Below are 16,179 nucleotides of genomic sequence, written 5' to 3'. Positions count from 1 at the left end.
AGTGTAATGCTGTATTTCAATAAGTCCGCCAACGACTGTTTATTCAAGAATAAAGTTCTTAATAGGTTTTGAATTTATTACAATTTCTATATAAAGCCACTCTGCACTGAACACACAAATAAGAATGTTGTTTCCAAAATGCCATCTTTATTTATTTATTCTGCCGGTGTGTTTACAGTATAGGCTACTTCCTCATGTGTGTCCATCAGAAACGCAGAGTGCATTTAACCAAGATCAATTCGGAGGGCAAGTTGCAATAAAAATAGATCAAAGACAGAAAGATAAATACAGGCTGGAAACTCTGAGGGCACAGGTTTAAAGCTCAAGTTGACACACTGACAGCAAATGCTCTAGCACAGTATGTTTCTCACAGGTTAGAAGGGAGGAGAACTAACCCATAGCCTATCTTGGTCCCACTGTAGGACTTTGAAAAACAACAACTACTAGTCAACAACAACTTTTTGTACCCAGCAATGTATACTGGTGTGTAAAGGGGGGAGACACATATTCTGAATCAAGTGACCTGGAAAGCGAAAGTAAAATAGTTTCTTTACCTCATCCTTACTATCTTTCTCTGTGTGTGTTTGTGTGTGTGTGTGTGTGTGTGTGCGTGTGTGTGTGTGTGTGTGTGTGTGTGTGTGTGTGTGTGTGTTAGCCCCGCCCACAGCCTATGCCCTCCGTGACGTAGCCGGCAGTATGTCGCCAATAGTCTTCAGTTGTAGAAATGGCAGCGCTGAGACAGGAGCATCGGTATGGGCTCTCCTGTGGCAAAATCAACAAAAACAACCCGAATCAAACTCTTTATCACGTCAAACTCACTGACACTGCCATCCGGACCCTCGAAGCCTACCAGAACCTGAAGGTAAGAAAAAACAATCGGGTTTAACTTTGTTGTTGTTGTGTTTTTTTTCCAGCTGTATTTTCATTTTTCTTGAATCGCCTCCCAACTCCGGGATCTGTAAAAAAACCATTGGAGAAAACGCAGCTTGTTTATTGTTATTTATTTTTCTGGTAGAAAAGTAAAGTTTATACAGTTCAGCCGCTGAGATCGCATCGACAGAAGCGTTGCGGAGGCTGATGAATGTCGGGTTTATTTGGGCTGTAATACAGTAGAAGGCTAAGCTTGATTTATTGTGATCATAACAGGCAATTCAATAGGCTTTGATGAATGAAGGGATTTCATTCAATTCCCCTTTAAGCCCTGAGTAAAAATTGTTTTGTGCAGAAAAAGGAGAGGCTCGGGCTATTTTCAATTGTGCATGTCTGCTTGTTTACCAACGCGTAATCTCCCGAAAAAAAGGGGCATTAAAGTTCCCATATGACAGAGGCTTGGGATTGTGCTGTGAGCTGCTGTTGTCTCTGCTTTTCTACACATGCCATCTGAAAATCCTTGTCGAGATCATGGGCGAACACAGATGATTGTCACTGGTTATTGTATTTTTTTTAAAGGTATTTTTTTTTCCCTTCTCCTTTCGCTCTCGGGAATAAATTAATGAACAAGCTATCAAGCAAATGATTCCGACTCCTCTGAATCGGGAGACTGTTTTATTGCTTTTATGGTCCATTAGATTAGACCGAGATAATTTGGTCTATCCAAATGGTCTTTCCCAGAGCAGTGCTTGAGAAGACAGTGAGTCTCACACATAGGACTGCAGTTGGAGGCTCATTTGTGTTTTTTTCTTGTTTGTTTTTTTAGTTGAAATGTGAAAACGTGCGTGCACCCGGATCACAGTAAAATTAGACCTGTATGTGGGACTCGCATGTATAGTCCGCACTGGGCTCGACAAGTTGTCGCTGGGTTCTTGTGTATTATTGTTTTTTGCCCTTTACATGCCTGGAAGCCGGCCCAGCTCCGGAGCTCATTGGCCTGTGAAGCAGAGTAAACTCCAGAGCTCACACAGCCTGACAGATTCCTCCAGGCGAGGCAGGCAGGAGAGGTAACTGCAAAAACTTTTCCAAGTCAAAGACCACCCTAGGAAACACACTGCTTTAAACCGCAGGACTCCCACTGTGGTGGAGAAGGTTTTGTCCTCAGGAACCTCAACCTGAAAGAGTTTCTGTTATTAGATGTGGAAATATTTCTGAATTTCACGTCTTTGTTGTGGGTGAGGAGAAAATAAACAGCTCTTATACATGGCACCCAGGCCTGCCACTATCTTCCCATTTATTTTCTCAGGTAATTGACTAATGGTTTGGTCTATGAAATGTACAATACAGACAAATGCCACAATCACAATTACACTCGTGGACAATAGCAAATGTTCTTTTTTTTGTCAACTCCAAAATGAAACTTTTGCCAAAAGAAAAAGATTGAAATAATCAGTTGATTATCAAAATAGTTGCAGTGTAACTTTCTGTTGATCAACTAATTATTTCACAATTTTAAAGCTGAAGTTATTTCTTTCCAACTTCATATTTTGTCCTTCCAACACTGCAAAATCCAAAGATATTCAATTAACCTTTGTTGCTGATTTAAAAACCCAACAAATATTTACATTTGATTAGTCAAAACCAGTGGGTTTTGGGCGCTTTTGCCTAAAAGAACTACATGAAATTTTCATTTTGTGTTGATTTTAGTGACTCCTGTGGACAAAAGCGGTAGCGTTACCATAGTCACCACTCCCCTGAGTGAAACAAAGATGCAATTTGTTTTGAATATGATATTTCTTCTTAAAACAGCTAGCTTTGCATAGCAATGCAGTATTGTATTTATTTGTGGCTTTGTAAGATTAATAACTGTAATATGATGATAAACTGGCACTGTGGTTGGACTACATCGGCTTATTATTGTGGGGAAATAAATGGTCTGGCTTGTTTGTATCTCTTGAAACCATTCATAATTGTATTGGGCAATGCTAAACTCAGGAGCGGATATAGCAGAAGGGGAACACTGTGCATAAGCCAGACTTGACCGAGGTTGACTCGTGTGCAGGTTTTCACAGACAATGCATGGCTGCTCTCCGTCGGCTGCACTTCGCCGGTACTTGTTGTATTTTTGGCGTAACATACTCATTGCAAAACTTTGCCTGGGAAAATGTAAAGCGACTATTCCAGACTGCATGTCTGATTCTGTGGTGAACCCGACCCAGAAACAGGCTTAAAGAATAACTATGTAGAAACCTTATCACTGTTAGTCTTGTTCGCTAATGTAGGTCGTATAAGGCATCAGTATTAAATTGAGACTGTTCCATATCCAGTCAAAAACTCCTTATATCTGCTTTAATAAATAACTTTAACAGCTGATCAGTTATCAAATATGTTGCTGATTAATTTTCTGTTGATCCTGTAATTCATTAATCTGTTCCACTTTCTAATAAGGTAAAGTAATGGCTCCACTTCTATCAACAACCTTTGGGTTGCCAGGTTGTAAAAAAAACAATCCCTTTGACTGGTGTTTATCGTTTTTATTTTGTGATAATGCAGTTATAAATGTTGGTAATCCATTAATAAGAACGTGCGGGTCTCTCACTCTCTAAGATATTATGTCTGCAGTTATAAATCGAGATAAGCCCAAATGCTACAGCTGGAGAAGGATAAAAAAAAATCAGGCAAAGTGGTTTTTGACAACCCCAAAATTGAAAGTCTTATTAAGGTCTAAGAACTAATCTGTAACATTTATAATGCTATACAGCCTTCATAAAAGGTCATTAGAACGTGGTACTCAATTAATTGGCTAATTGTTTCAGCTCCAGTGAATGCTCCAAAATATTAATAAATTATTATCATATTTTAAATCATCTGCTTTATTTTCCACTTGTGATAAATCATCTGATTTAGCCCCTTAGGCTCTGTTGTCACAAACATTATGTGCTGTAATATTTATTATCCCATTCAATATTAAAAGCTAACGGATGATGAAGAAAATCACAACAATACTCTTCAAGAGGGGAGACATTTCCCAAATCCATTAATAATAAATTAAGAGCACTGTCAATCACAGGCACAGCTGTACGTCAGAGATAATTGTCTCCATCTATTAACTATGTATCATGTTGCCTCAAAGGCAGATCTTTTTTATGATTCTAATATTTCTTTATCGGTCAGGGGAAAGTAACGACATGTTCTGGAGCTTAAGCCAGGTACACTGTGGTCTTGGAGATCAGTTCAGTCATAAACCACACATTTTTTAAAAACTATATATAATTTGTATCAGAAGGATCTTTGTCTTTCCTCTTGAATCTGCTGTAGCTCTTATTTATTTAATCATTTAAAGGGGGATCAGCTGAAACACACAAACATGCTCAGCAATCGGCACAAGCAAGCAAAGTTTTCTGTAGGGTGTAGATTGATTAATCGCACACATTGTTCTGAGGATTAGGGCCAGACACCCCTGAACTGAAGACTTAATGATACAGAAATATGGCACCAATTCATCAGGGCAAAGCCTGATGGGAAATGGCAATTATGGCAACGTTTTGGCATTTAATGAGGAAAGTTTACCAAGCCTTGTCTCATCAAGCCAGACTGCTGTTATCTAGAGAAATCCACTGAGCAGAGCTGGAACAATGGAAATATATTTTCACTCATAATGTATGAGCTGTCCATTAGATTAAACATGATTCCTGAATCAATGACCAGTTTCTTCTTTTTCTCTCTCTTTCTCCTCAGGCATCACTATCAAATCAGCCAGCGATCTGCTTCAAGGGGAGCCAGGGGGTAAGATGTTTCACATACTCTCCCTTATGCCTCAGAAATTGAATGCTCTAATTAGTTCAGATTTGCTGTGTAGCACACTTGTGACAGTTTCTCTGCACGTCTTATTTCATTCTTAAGCCTTCAGTGAGTGCATGCATCCACAAAAAGGTGGAGAAATGGTGGATTTTGTTGCCTTGTTTCAATTTTTCTTAAAATGGAAATATCCCATAATCAAGGTGGAGAACATGGCTGCTTTGAATGCACCAGAGCATAAAGCCTGAGGGAAAAGTGTCTGTCATTTGCTTAGTTATACAATGTTGTGTCCAATATCCTTGACTGCCTATGTATATATACATAGTACAAGTACATAAAATACATGGCACTGAAAGTGAGAGGGCATTCCTGTGAAGCGTCTGTAAAGAAAGATGCCTGTGTCCGTCCAGATTAGCTGAGCCACTATTACACCCTCCCTGGCTCTGCCTGCTAGGCTACTACACATTTACCACACAATCGGCCCTGTCTAAAAGGAGCTGTTTAATCCCTGCAAGAGCCGATTGCATTGACGAAAGTGACTTTGCTCTGTACACAAATGCCGGCCCTGTGAGCTCACAAGGACCCTGGAAGCCCTGAGACATGGTACACTATAACCTCAGGCTGCTAGCCAGGTTACTGGGTCAGGCCTGCAACTGGGGAGGCTTTGTTCAGGGAGGGGGAGGAAATAGGGGGGTTGGCCAACCACAGGGAGCCCCCATGTTTCCACGCCTGTTGTCTCCGCGCAGACATGAAAGATTTGAAATACGGGAATGATACATGAGCGGTGGAATTTTTATCTAAGCAGCAAACAAAATAGGTCCAAAATAATATATGTAAACATGTGATGGCACATCTGTAAAACGAGCAGCAGATTAACCTGGTTATGAGAGTCTCTCTGTGAAGAAATGTTAAGTGAGAGCAACGTAAGTGTTCTTTAATCACTGAAAAGGATTTGGTGATTATATCTCGGTTGGCACATTACATATTCAAATTGCTTCGCGGAATTCAAGCATGGGCTCCCTCCCCCTCTGACAACAGTCCCAGAGCTGGACGATTGGGCATTAATGAGGTAGTTGCAACCATTGGTGGTGGGGGAGGCCAGATTAAGCCGTTAGTGGGGGGAGGATGTTGGTGAACATGGCAGTCTGGCATACAACAGACCGAGAGGACAACCAGTATCTGTGACTCCAGGTTGGAGGTTTACCGCATCACAGATGTGGCTACTTTTTTATTTACTGGATAAGTGATGGCTGGAAGTCATCCCTTCCAAAAGCAGCATGAGCTTCAAAGGGTCATGTGTAGCGAGCAAGGAGGTTTGTGTCCACTGACAGTTGACAGTTGCCAGCTGTAGAGCTCAATAACAGAAGCCACAAATGCTTCTCTCTGATCTTTGTCCTCACTGTCTCATGTCACATTTTCTGTAAAAGGGGCACTTCCAGGGCCACAAAAACCATAGGAATTCTTAAAATCACTGTCCTGGCGTCACTCCAGGGCTCAGCGGCATCAGGGGCCAAGGCTCCTATCGGGAAATAGCATGCTGCGGTTTTTCAGCTGCCTTTTTCCCTGACCCTGCGGCATTTAGCCCTACTATTGTAAATTGTCTGCCAAGCTTATAATCATGGATGAAAGACACAGACTCTCAGATGCCTCTGAAACTATAGTGTTCAAGGCAACTGTGAAACTGACAAATTACAATAAAAAAAAAAATCTGCTATTTTTACTCACTGAAATTACGTATAAACAGACTTCAAACTAGATCAGATTGGAGGAAAGTGAATTGAATGGGTTTGATCAATAACTGGCGTCTGGACCAGTGAAATTAAATTAAAAGTGGAGACTGTGATGCAACTATAAAGGAATAAAAGAAGTAGAGAGCAGAGATGAAAGTTGAAAAGAAATTTGTGGATTACTTTGAAATAATCACCAGGGATTAAGGAATATATGCAGAGCTGGTCTGAGTTCCCATGGCCAGGAATTTCACATCCTGGTGCTCATGTTCCTTTAGGGCTGGAGACGCCTCCTGCTTGTTGGCAGGATCTTTACCCAGAAATGAAGCTTGTGTTAGTTCATCCAGCCTACAGGGTACATATTGATTAGGAAATGTGTTTAAACCGTTGCTACAGTGCTTGTTATTTAAAAGCCCATACTTCACATACTTCTTTCCACTCACACCTGTGTGGATTAGTAAGTACTGTATCTCATCTACTACATTGCAAAGTTGTTGCATACCGTTGAGTCGTTCAGTCCTATTTTGTACCACTGATTGTATTTTTAAAAGTGTAATATTGCCGTAGTAAACATGAACATTATATTCAAATACTCTATGTTATGCCCTGTCAGGTGTGACATCAGTTTCATATCATCCTCAGTAAATGCTTTTTGTTTATGGCCACGTCTCTATGTGCACAGCTGTCACATAAAGGCAGTGGTGTTGGGATGAGGGGAATGTAGAGGTGCTTTTAAAGATATTCTCATGACGACTGTGTGTGAAGGCTGAGTTTCCCCAGTGCTCACTCCCGCTGGCCCTCTTGATTATTTTGCCATTTCACCCCATGCCACGGCTGAGTCCTTGGGAGACATCAGGGCCTCTATCTCACACACGGCTGCTCTGATTCTACCCCCCGCCATCGTGCCGCTTTGCTTCGCTTCCCCCTCGCACTGCAAATAAGCTTTTGCAGTGTGCAAGTGTGTATGTGTGCATGCACACTTTTTTTTTTCTGGAAGCTAATTAGAATAACAATAAAAGGAATGTGGTTTGAGAGCAGTCCTCTCCCAGTGGCATAGCAGTGAGAGGGAGAGTTGTCCCACGTGTTCCTGAAAGGGCACACGCCGCTCTATTCATCCAGATGTGTTAAGCGAGGCAAAAGTCTCTGTGTTCTCCGCTCGTCTGAGGCCCACTGTGTTTATGCAGAGCTAGTTGGCCTGAGGATCTTTGGATCATACAGTATATTTTAGGAACAAGCCTCATGAGATCCTGCAGTTAAAGAGGACTTTTCTTTACTTAGCTCCTCTGTCATTATTATGTTATTTTGCTTCAAACAAGTATTTCAAAGGATGCCATGGTGACTGTGGCAGTGTTGTTACAAAAGTGCTGTAAAAGATCTGAAATCAATGACACAAACTGGGCAGGCAGTGTGACTAAAGGTGGTATTATGTAAGTAAAACTTGCATTTGCCAAAATTAGAAACAGTAACACACACACACACACACACACACACACACACACACACACACACACACACACACACACACACACACACACACACACACACACAGTTGTGTGTTCTTGTTGTGGCTTTTTGTTGTTTGTTTACATTCCAAGCTAATCTGGAATCATTAGGATCAAAGATGTAACCGTCATCCTCGGAAACTGGAACTGGCAGTGCAGAGGACTCACAATACCAACACAGGCTGCTTTCAAAAACGTGACTGAGGGAATATGCTAATTTAAAGAGCAGAATGTTTGTTTGGTTAAGTTAAAGGCTCAATATCCAAACACTTAGCAAGCAAAGCCTTGAAAGATTCTATTTAGACAACCAGAAAAATATTAGCATTGACATGAAACGCAATGAATGGGAAAAGGAAATGCTGTTTCATGAAATGCAACAAACTATGTGATGTTTTAGGCCGATGATAAATGTATGTGCAGTGGAGCTTCTGTGTGCTCGTTTACCCCACAGGCTATTTGGGTATTGGCATCAGAATCACAAAAATTAAAATGGAAAAGTCTGACTAATTATAATGCTAATTATGTCGTGTATAACTGATGGTGGTGTGGTTTTCCCCAAATGTAGTTTTTTTTTTTATCAAAAAACTCAATTAATTTCAGCAGAAGCTTAAACATCCTTTAAGTTAACTAAGCCTCAAACCAGGAATCATTAAATATTTAGATGACTGTAAGGAAGGTACAATTTAAATGACTTCAGATGAATGTTACGATATGACCTTGAAAATCTGTCAATTGTTAACCCTCCAATAGGTCATTTAGTATTGTAAAAAGAAAACAAAGTTGACAACAAGGACATACATCGTACTGTGTTGGGACAGGCTTCTGAGGAGTCTTATCACAAACATTTTTTTCTTGGATTTAAAAATGCAGCACAACAGGATATGAGCAACACTAACATTGCAAGTACGCGCAGGCAGTGTTTTTGTGTACAGTAGTGAGGAAGCTTAACCACAAGAGCCTGAAACCAGAGAGCTATTGTTGAACCTAAAGACAGGGAGTTTTAACAGGTTCATATAATCCTCATAAGTTTTGTTTTGAAAGATACACGCTGCATAAAAAGGACTGTCTTATTGTGCTCTCAAGAGTTATAGTTCCCAAGTCCACTACATAAAGCATAGCAACTGTGTCTGTATACCATCATGGAAAGTTTGCTAATTTGTTCTACTTATTATATATATATATACACTATTAAACTATTAAACTCACAAAGCTAATCGCCTGACACATGAAAAAGTCCCTGTCTTCTCTTACACCTGTTACACCTGTACACCAGCCCTTCGAGTGAATTATTTGGCTCACCTCTTCAATCCATACAATCTGATTTTTACACATCTCGGTGCATGTTTTGAATTTCCCCCTCTTCCTCCAAGTTTCCCTGCATGTTAATCAGGTTTGGAGAAACTTTCCAACGCACAATCTGTGAATTGTTAAAGGATTAGAGACTGCTTGCGTGGAGAGAAAAGTCCAGTAATGGGAGTAAAGTGCAACGCCCCAAGTGGTTTGTAGGATTGCGCCAGTGAAATGGGATGTAGTGAGTGCATCTGTGGTACAAAAACCAGCGTGTAAAGGGAATTTCTTAATTTCTAACACTGGCACCATCTATTGCAAATTAGGCATGGTTTAGATTGGGAATCCTTTAACAGAAAAACACAGTCTGCGAGATCTCTTTAAATCTACGTAGTTGTTTTTTTTTTACATATTACAAATGGAGGAAACAGTGGCCCAACACTTAGCATAGGCTTTGAAAACCTCCTTTTCTCTGTGTATAAAAAGGGAAGGCACCTACAGTAAGGAGGGGTGGGGTATCGGGGGAGGGGAGATGGAGAGTGTTTGTTGAGGTTGACAGATTAGCCCCAGCCTCTTGGAAAAAGACTGATTCTGCTTGGCATAACAGGCAGTACCTTGGGGGATGCTCGACAGTTGCTCATCCCCATATCCCCACACTAACTCCCATCAGTCCCCACCCCCCTTCTTTTGCCTTCCTCTCTCTACCAACCCCCCTCGATGAATAGATCCTCGAGCACAGGAACCACCACATCCATCCAGGCTTACTGAAAGCATGATTTAGACAGTAAGAGTTGAGTGTCACACCTTTTGTTTTTAACAAAGGAGTCATGGTAGAATTGTTGATCGCACTGGAGACAGTTAATAAAAATAATTAATGTGACCCCTGTGTTTTTTCACGCTGCACATGCTTATCTGCATGTGACACTTAAACACGGCTGACAGTTGAGTCCGTTTTGTCCATTATATGATGTATAATCTTAATTTTGCAACATATACACCTAAATAAAGAGAAACAAATACACTTGCTCCAGACAGGATCCATCCCCCTCTTCTCTGTCGAGTTACTCGTCACATTCCTAAAGGAAGACAATTTAGGGCCATCCCTCCTGCACATCCTCTACTGGGAGCCACCATCACCCATCACCTCCTCCCCTCCCTTACCTCCATACACACCCAAACCCCCAATCCCTCCCTTTACCCTCGTGCAACACACAGCCACACGTCCCCGCTGTTCATGAATAATCCAGGCGGGCCGACAGGCCATTGCACTCAGCTTTGTGGGGGAAGAAGCTAGAACAAAAGACGGGCAGCTCACAGAGCAGCTATGGCTGAGTAGGCTCAGATGAGAAGACAATGGTAACTAGTGTCAGTACAGACAGGGGCAGGAGGCAAAGACTTCAGAGTAAATCACATATCCAAGCGCCTGCTCCCATCTCAATGTTGCCATGCCAAATACCAGAGCTGGGAACCATGCCTTCTCGCTTTCGTCTTCCGAGCAAAGCAAGGACAGACAGAGAGAGAAACTATCCTCTCATCTTCCCCTGCAGATGTTTGGCTTACAAAAGCACAGGACTGGGGCGAATCTCTTTAGTGAAGCTATTTTTTTCTTTCTCGCCAAATAGCAGGGTTAAGAACTCTGTTTAACCTCATCAAAGATGCACAGTTTATACATGCTCGGGGAGTTAAAGATGAAGTTTTACAAGGACATCACCAGCAGTGTCCTTTGTCCTTGTTCAACTGCTGAGCCCCCTGCCAAGATTTTCTGTTCCAGTCCAGTTCACACCTTACAACAGCTTGAAAGTATTTGACATCTCCAAACACACAGGCCCTGGAGTAGCAGATGTGGCTGGGCTGAGGCCACAGAGGCAGTTATTGTATCAGCCCGTACACTCCACGGGGGGCTGCACTGACAAGGTGTTAAGGATTGTCGTTCTGATGCCATTTGGTTGCTCTGACTGTAACTGACCAACGGCTAAACTTTACTGGGCGGCGTTTCTGCACACAGCTATCACTGCTCTGTTTCCTTTATGATGCTGGCTAATTTTATTTAACTGACACATTTAATAGTTCACTCTGATGATAATAATACCCCAATAAGCCCTTTAATCTGACTTAACATAAACCATTTAATGAATTCTCTCCTGGTATCGATCTGGGCAAATAATGCTGATTTAATAGTTATTTCCATAATATCAAGAACTCTTACTGCAGGAATAGCAGATTTCAATCATACATCAGAGAAGATCTTATTATAACTGAAAAATTAAACATTTTAAGAGTGCATGTTAAATCATTACGATATTTTGCACATTATATTTCAAAATGAAAAGAACTTGAGTAAAACTGGTTCACTAGAACAGTATCCCCATCTACAGCATGGTGCCATACAAGCAAATTTTATGGTATTATTGTTATAGTATTGATGTGGATGTAAATAATATTGAATGCAAGCATCTACAGTGGATCCAATTCTCTGTCACAATGCTTATGGAAATGCAGTGTGAGTCATGTGTCTGTTACATGGATGTGTATAGAGTACATGACTCACCAGTCCGTGTCCTGAGAGTACCGGAACAGTATTTTTCTGTGCGTTGTTATTAGCCTTATAAAATCCCTCGTGTGTGTACATATTTGCCATTTTACCCACATATGAATTGTAATTGTTTTGTTTGTTCACTGATGAGTGTACATGGTGATTCCTCAAAGTTCGACTGATGAGTCTCTCTGTTGACATGGACCCTAAACCATCAGCTAGATTGTTGACCTCACTTCCTGCATGTGCCCTGTGGGAGTGTAAGACGTCCTCAGCCTAAAAACAGAAAATACTCACAAAGCCTCCAGGGATCAGACCGAAGCTCCATATGGAGATGCCTATGACTCAGCGTCACTATGTAAATCTACACCCACGACTTGACTGACATCAGCTTCAGGATCACAAACTTGACGGCACAAGTGGTGTCACTGACTAAACACATGCCAAGTCAGAGTTGATTTCATCAGGCTGGTTGGTATGATGAAAACATTGGCCACTTTGCATGAATTGGTTGTGATGTTTACTGTATTCTGCAGCCAATGTTTAAAGCTGTTATCTGTAAACCTCTTGTTGTCCAGACTACAGTAAAGTTGTTGAGTTGGTTCCTCTTGGTGTTGGCATGCAGGGAAAATGTCAGCGAATGACCAGATAACATGATGTTGAATATGTTATTTCCTGAAGTGATAAAGGTGATCAACAGCAGACTCAACAGTAGAGTAAGGAAAGCCTTTCTATCCATGATAAACACCATTTTTTGTATTTCACCACCACTATATAGATGGAGACAGCATAATAATGAAATATTAATTCAAATAACATTATGGATTTTAATTTTAAGTTTAAGAGTTAAGAAGTTTAAGCAAACTGAAAGAAGAAATAATATATTATCACTCTAACAAACGAGAACTTGAACAATAAAACACACTTGTGCGTTTACCCGAAAATGGCCTCACCCTGGTTAAGGGGATAGTTGGATTATTGAAGTTCCCCACGTATACATGAGAGGGGGTTGAATGGGAAAATGACGGGAGTAACTCAATCTGGTACAGTAGGTGGTGCTTTGCCAACATACAGCTGGTCGGAATATGGCTTTATTTTCTGGTTTACCTTTGTCAAAATTACAAGCGACCAACTTTTGGACAGGGGTTATTTTCACATTGTTTTCAGCCCCGTTGCTTCCTGGTTTATTCTATAAAAGCCATTGCCACGGAGTGGGGAGGGGGCAGTTCTAACCCTGTCACACGCGCAGACGAGAAACCCGATAATAATCCGGGTAAAGCGTTTACATGCGAGAGAACTCCGTTTACATAAGGGGTTATCTAGGTATGTTAACTGGGGTATGAGAACTCTAATTTTACCCGGGGTATGGTGTTTAAGAAACCGGAGTATGCCCTTAACCCGATTATAATCAGGTTTTTAAACGGCATGTAAACGCACTGACTGTTGCTCAATGCAATACACCTGGGGTTTGCAGCCACAGTCTTACTTGATCTGGTATGACAAGTAGAAGTAGGGAGCCTACAATAGCTTGACTGGTAATGGATTTTTGTTGCCAATATGGATATGCTTTTTGGTGCTTCAGTTGACATGTCTTCTTTGTTATTGGCCAACATATACACCCAAACCAAAATATCTGGAATTAGTTTACATTGGCAAATATATTGGTTTAGCTCTTGTGGCTACTGTTAGCTCATGCTAGCAAACTTTAGGTAGATATTGCTATGTAACTGACATTACTGACCCAGTGTCAGTGTTTTTATGGCTGATGTTGAGTTGTTCTTGTGGTTTTTTGCTACAAATATGTGAACCTGATATTGGAGAGACGTGCACTCCTTTAGGAGTCAGAAACGCAGAGCTAATGGGTTAAATGACATATGGTTGTGTAGCTTGAGAAGGAAACTGTGAATAAAACGGGGGGCGACCTCTGAACAGTCTGACCTGAGTGACATTGATTAGAATTAGAATGTGAAGTGTGCACGGTGGCATGGACGGAGTTGACAGGCAAATCTAATGCATGGCTGGAGGGGGCTCATACTGCTTCCATGGATTGAAAGAGGGGACGTGGTGGCACTATTGCAATGCTAAATGTGTAAATGCATGCTCTCATGTCATCACAAGCTAGCTTTTGTTTAGCAGCACTCTTATTTTAAAACAAATTCAAATGCAGTTCTTCTGCGTGCCTTTCTCTACGTCAATAACCCTATCTTAGTGACTTGTTGCTTCTAATTTTGGTCAAGGCTCCTACTACTTTACTCTCTTAAAGTAATAGATTCTGAGGACATGGCCTGCCTCTTGTCCCTGCTTACTTTGATGTTTTTTTGGTTGATCGTCCTTAATTAGCGTAAAACCCAAAGCCGACATATGCAGGACTCCGCTTTACCACTTCATGTGAACGGTCGGACATAAATAGGTCAGAATTAATGGTCAGCTGTGTGTCTCAAGTGTTCATGGCCTTGTGGGCTGCATTGCTTTTTGTGTTGACATGGGTGGGCCTTTGCACATGAAGGAAAGCTGGAGGCTGATGGGGGTGGGGTGAATGGCATGCGTTGGGTTTCAGAAGAGGAGGAGGGGTGTCGAGTAGAGGAGCTGTTCATTGGCTCTGTGCTGCAAAAAAAACTGCTTATGGCTTTGCTGCATGACTGGGCATTTGTGACAGTCATAGTTCTGCCTGCCACATCAACCAGGGACACTGTGCACTCAGCCAATCAGCTTATAATCAATCACTTTTGACTGATAACTAAAGAGGCAGCTTCAAGTCCATCTGACTGACATTTGTTTTTCTTGAGACCTGAAGTTAAAAAAGCGTCTGTGTGAGATTGTATTATGAGCTCTACAAAAAGAAGTGAAAGAGAGGAGAAACTGGAGCTCTTACAGTCATCTCAAAGCACTACTCATCAGTAAGCACGTATTCATGCTTTTAAAGGATGGGTTATAATCATCGGGCTTCTGTTGCATCTAGGACATTCTATCAACAAAAGTACTAAACTGTCCATTTTCAGGCTGAAAAACAGCTGCAGGCGGTGTAGAAGAGAGCCGCTGCCAAATGTGTTTTAAAGGACATATTACCTGTTGGTTAATGACTTTCTATGTTGAACTGTCCTTTTAGTGAAAGTAGGTTTTTAGGTCATTTTATGTAACAGGTTTCTGACAGAGATCAACTTCACCCTGCTGGCTTGTTTGTTGCTATGGAGCCGTGGACAGTCTTTGACAGAGGAGGTTATCGTCCAAGTGAAAAAGCTGTCTGTTACACTATTGTTATGGTTTGCCTTTCAGACAGGCTCCTCCCATGGCTGGCTACAGGTCATCATCCCTGACCAGCCTCTGTGATTGGCCCAAGTTGGAAATTATTTAGGTCATATTTATTGCATGAAAAAAAACGAGTCAAAATGGCTCTAATCAGTTTCAATAAAAGAAGCTGCTTTGTCGATTTACTTTGTGTGCGTGTGCTTTTGTTTGTTTTTCCATTTTGAGATTATATTGAATTAAATCAAGTTACACCTGGAAGCGATAAAACATGCTTATTACATAACACATCACTCAAATGAGCAATACTAGCTCTATACTTATTATAAAGACAATTTACGCTTCCAATCAATGTTTGTTGATTTCATACGGTTTGTTGAGTTCAATTTTTAAAAAAACGTTTTTTATGTCGACAGTACGTAAAGATCCCAGCACCAACCCCTGAATCTCCTGATGGATTCAGAGTCTTCTCGTTCTACCTTTCCAGTGACAGCAAAGACAAGCCTCAGTCCAGCTTCGACTGCATTCACCAGTATGTCTCAGGGTAAGTAGCACACCTAACTCTTTCCACAGTCGACCACAAATGGAATTTGTAGTAAATTTGGTGTTAGACTGAGACCACAGGGCCTTACCAAACAGTGGCTTCTCTCTTCAGTACCAATGTCAGGCTTTATTAAAAACAAAACTACAATAACACCCAAAGGCCTGTCATGCTACAACTGACCTCAAAGGTGTGACCAGTAATAAATCATGTTTGTGGCTGTGCAGCTGATTTTAGGGTTTTTTGCCATTATAACTGATTTGTAGCACAGGCCTATAATTTGCACGCAGGCAGAAGTCACAGAACCAGTTATGTGTGTATGTTGCACATTATTGTATGACAGAAAGAATCTCTAATGCTTGTGTTTGATAAATAGCCAGTTAATAGAGCCAAGCCAGAGAATTTATTATCTCTCTGAAGTCTTCTCTCTCCTCTTCTCTCCTCCACACAGGGAGGGCAGGGATCACCTGGAGGGCCAGGGCAGCATTCAGGACAAGATCACAGTTTGTGCCACAGATGACTCCTACCAGACGACCCGGGAGCGCATGTCTCAGGTGGAGAAGGACATCTGGAGCCGCTCAGCAATTGAGATCAAGCCAGGGCCAAGTAAGCTTTTGCCTAATAGTTGTATCTATACAGGGTGTCCCAAAAATGTATGTACTTTAGAAGCTGATAACT

The 16,179-nt window shown here is 41.3% G+C and overlaps 1 protein-coding gene across 1 annotated transcript in view; it reads left to right on the top strand.

The window, feature by feature from the left end:
• Positions 1-696: 696 nt before the first annotated feature.
• Positions 697-16,179, top strand: part of LOC310949793 (RNA polymerase II elongation factor ELL) — a gene marked incomplete at its 5' end in the record, with an annotated part of 28,306 nt that continues 12,823 nt past the window's right edge. Inside the window, 5 exon segments of the mRNA XM_083917343.1 lie at positions 697-707; positions 709-862; positions 4,609-4,656; positions 15,377-15,504; positions 15,953-16,107. Of these exon segments, the coding sequence (XP_083773469.1) occupies positions 697-707; positions 709-862; positions 4,609-4,656; positions 15,377-15,504; positions 15,953-16,107 (496 nt within the window).

The sequence above is a fragment of the Echiichthys vipera genome (genome assembly GCF_963691815.1).
Source record: "Echiichthys vipera genome assembly, chromosome: 7".
NCBI classification, from domain to species: domain Eukaryota; kingdom Metazoa; phylum Chordata; class Actinopteri; order Perciformes; family Trachinidae; genus Echiichthys; species Echiichthys vipera.
The sequence above is the reverse complement of the archived record's forward strand: the minus strand, read 5'-3'. Positions and strand labels throughout refer to the sequence as shown.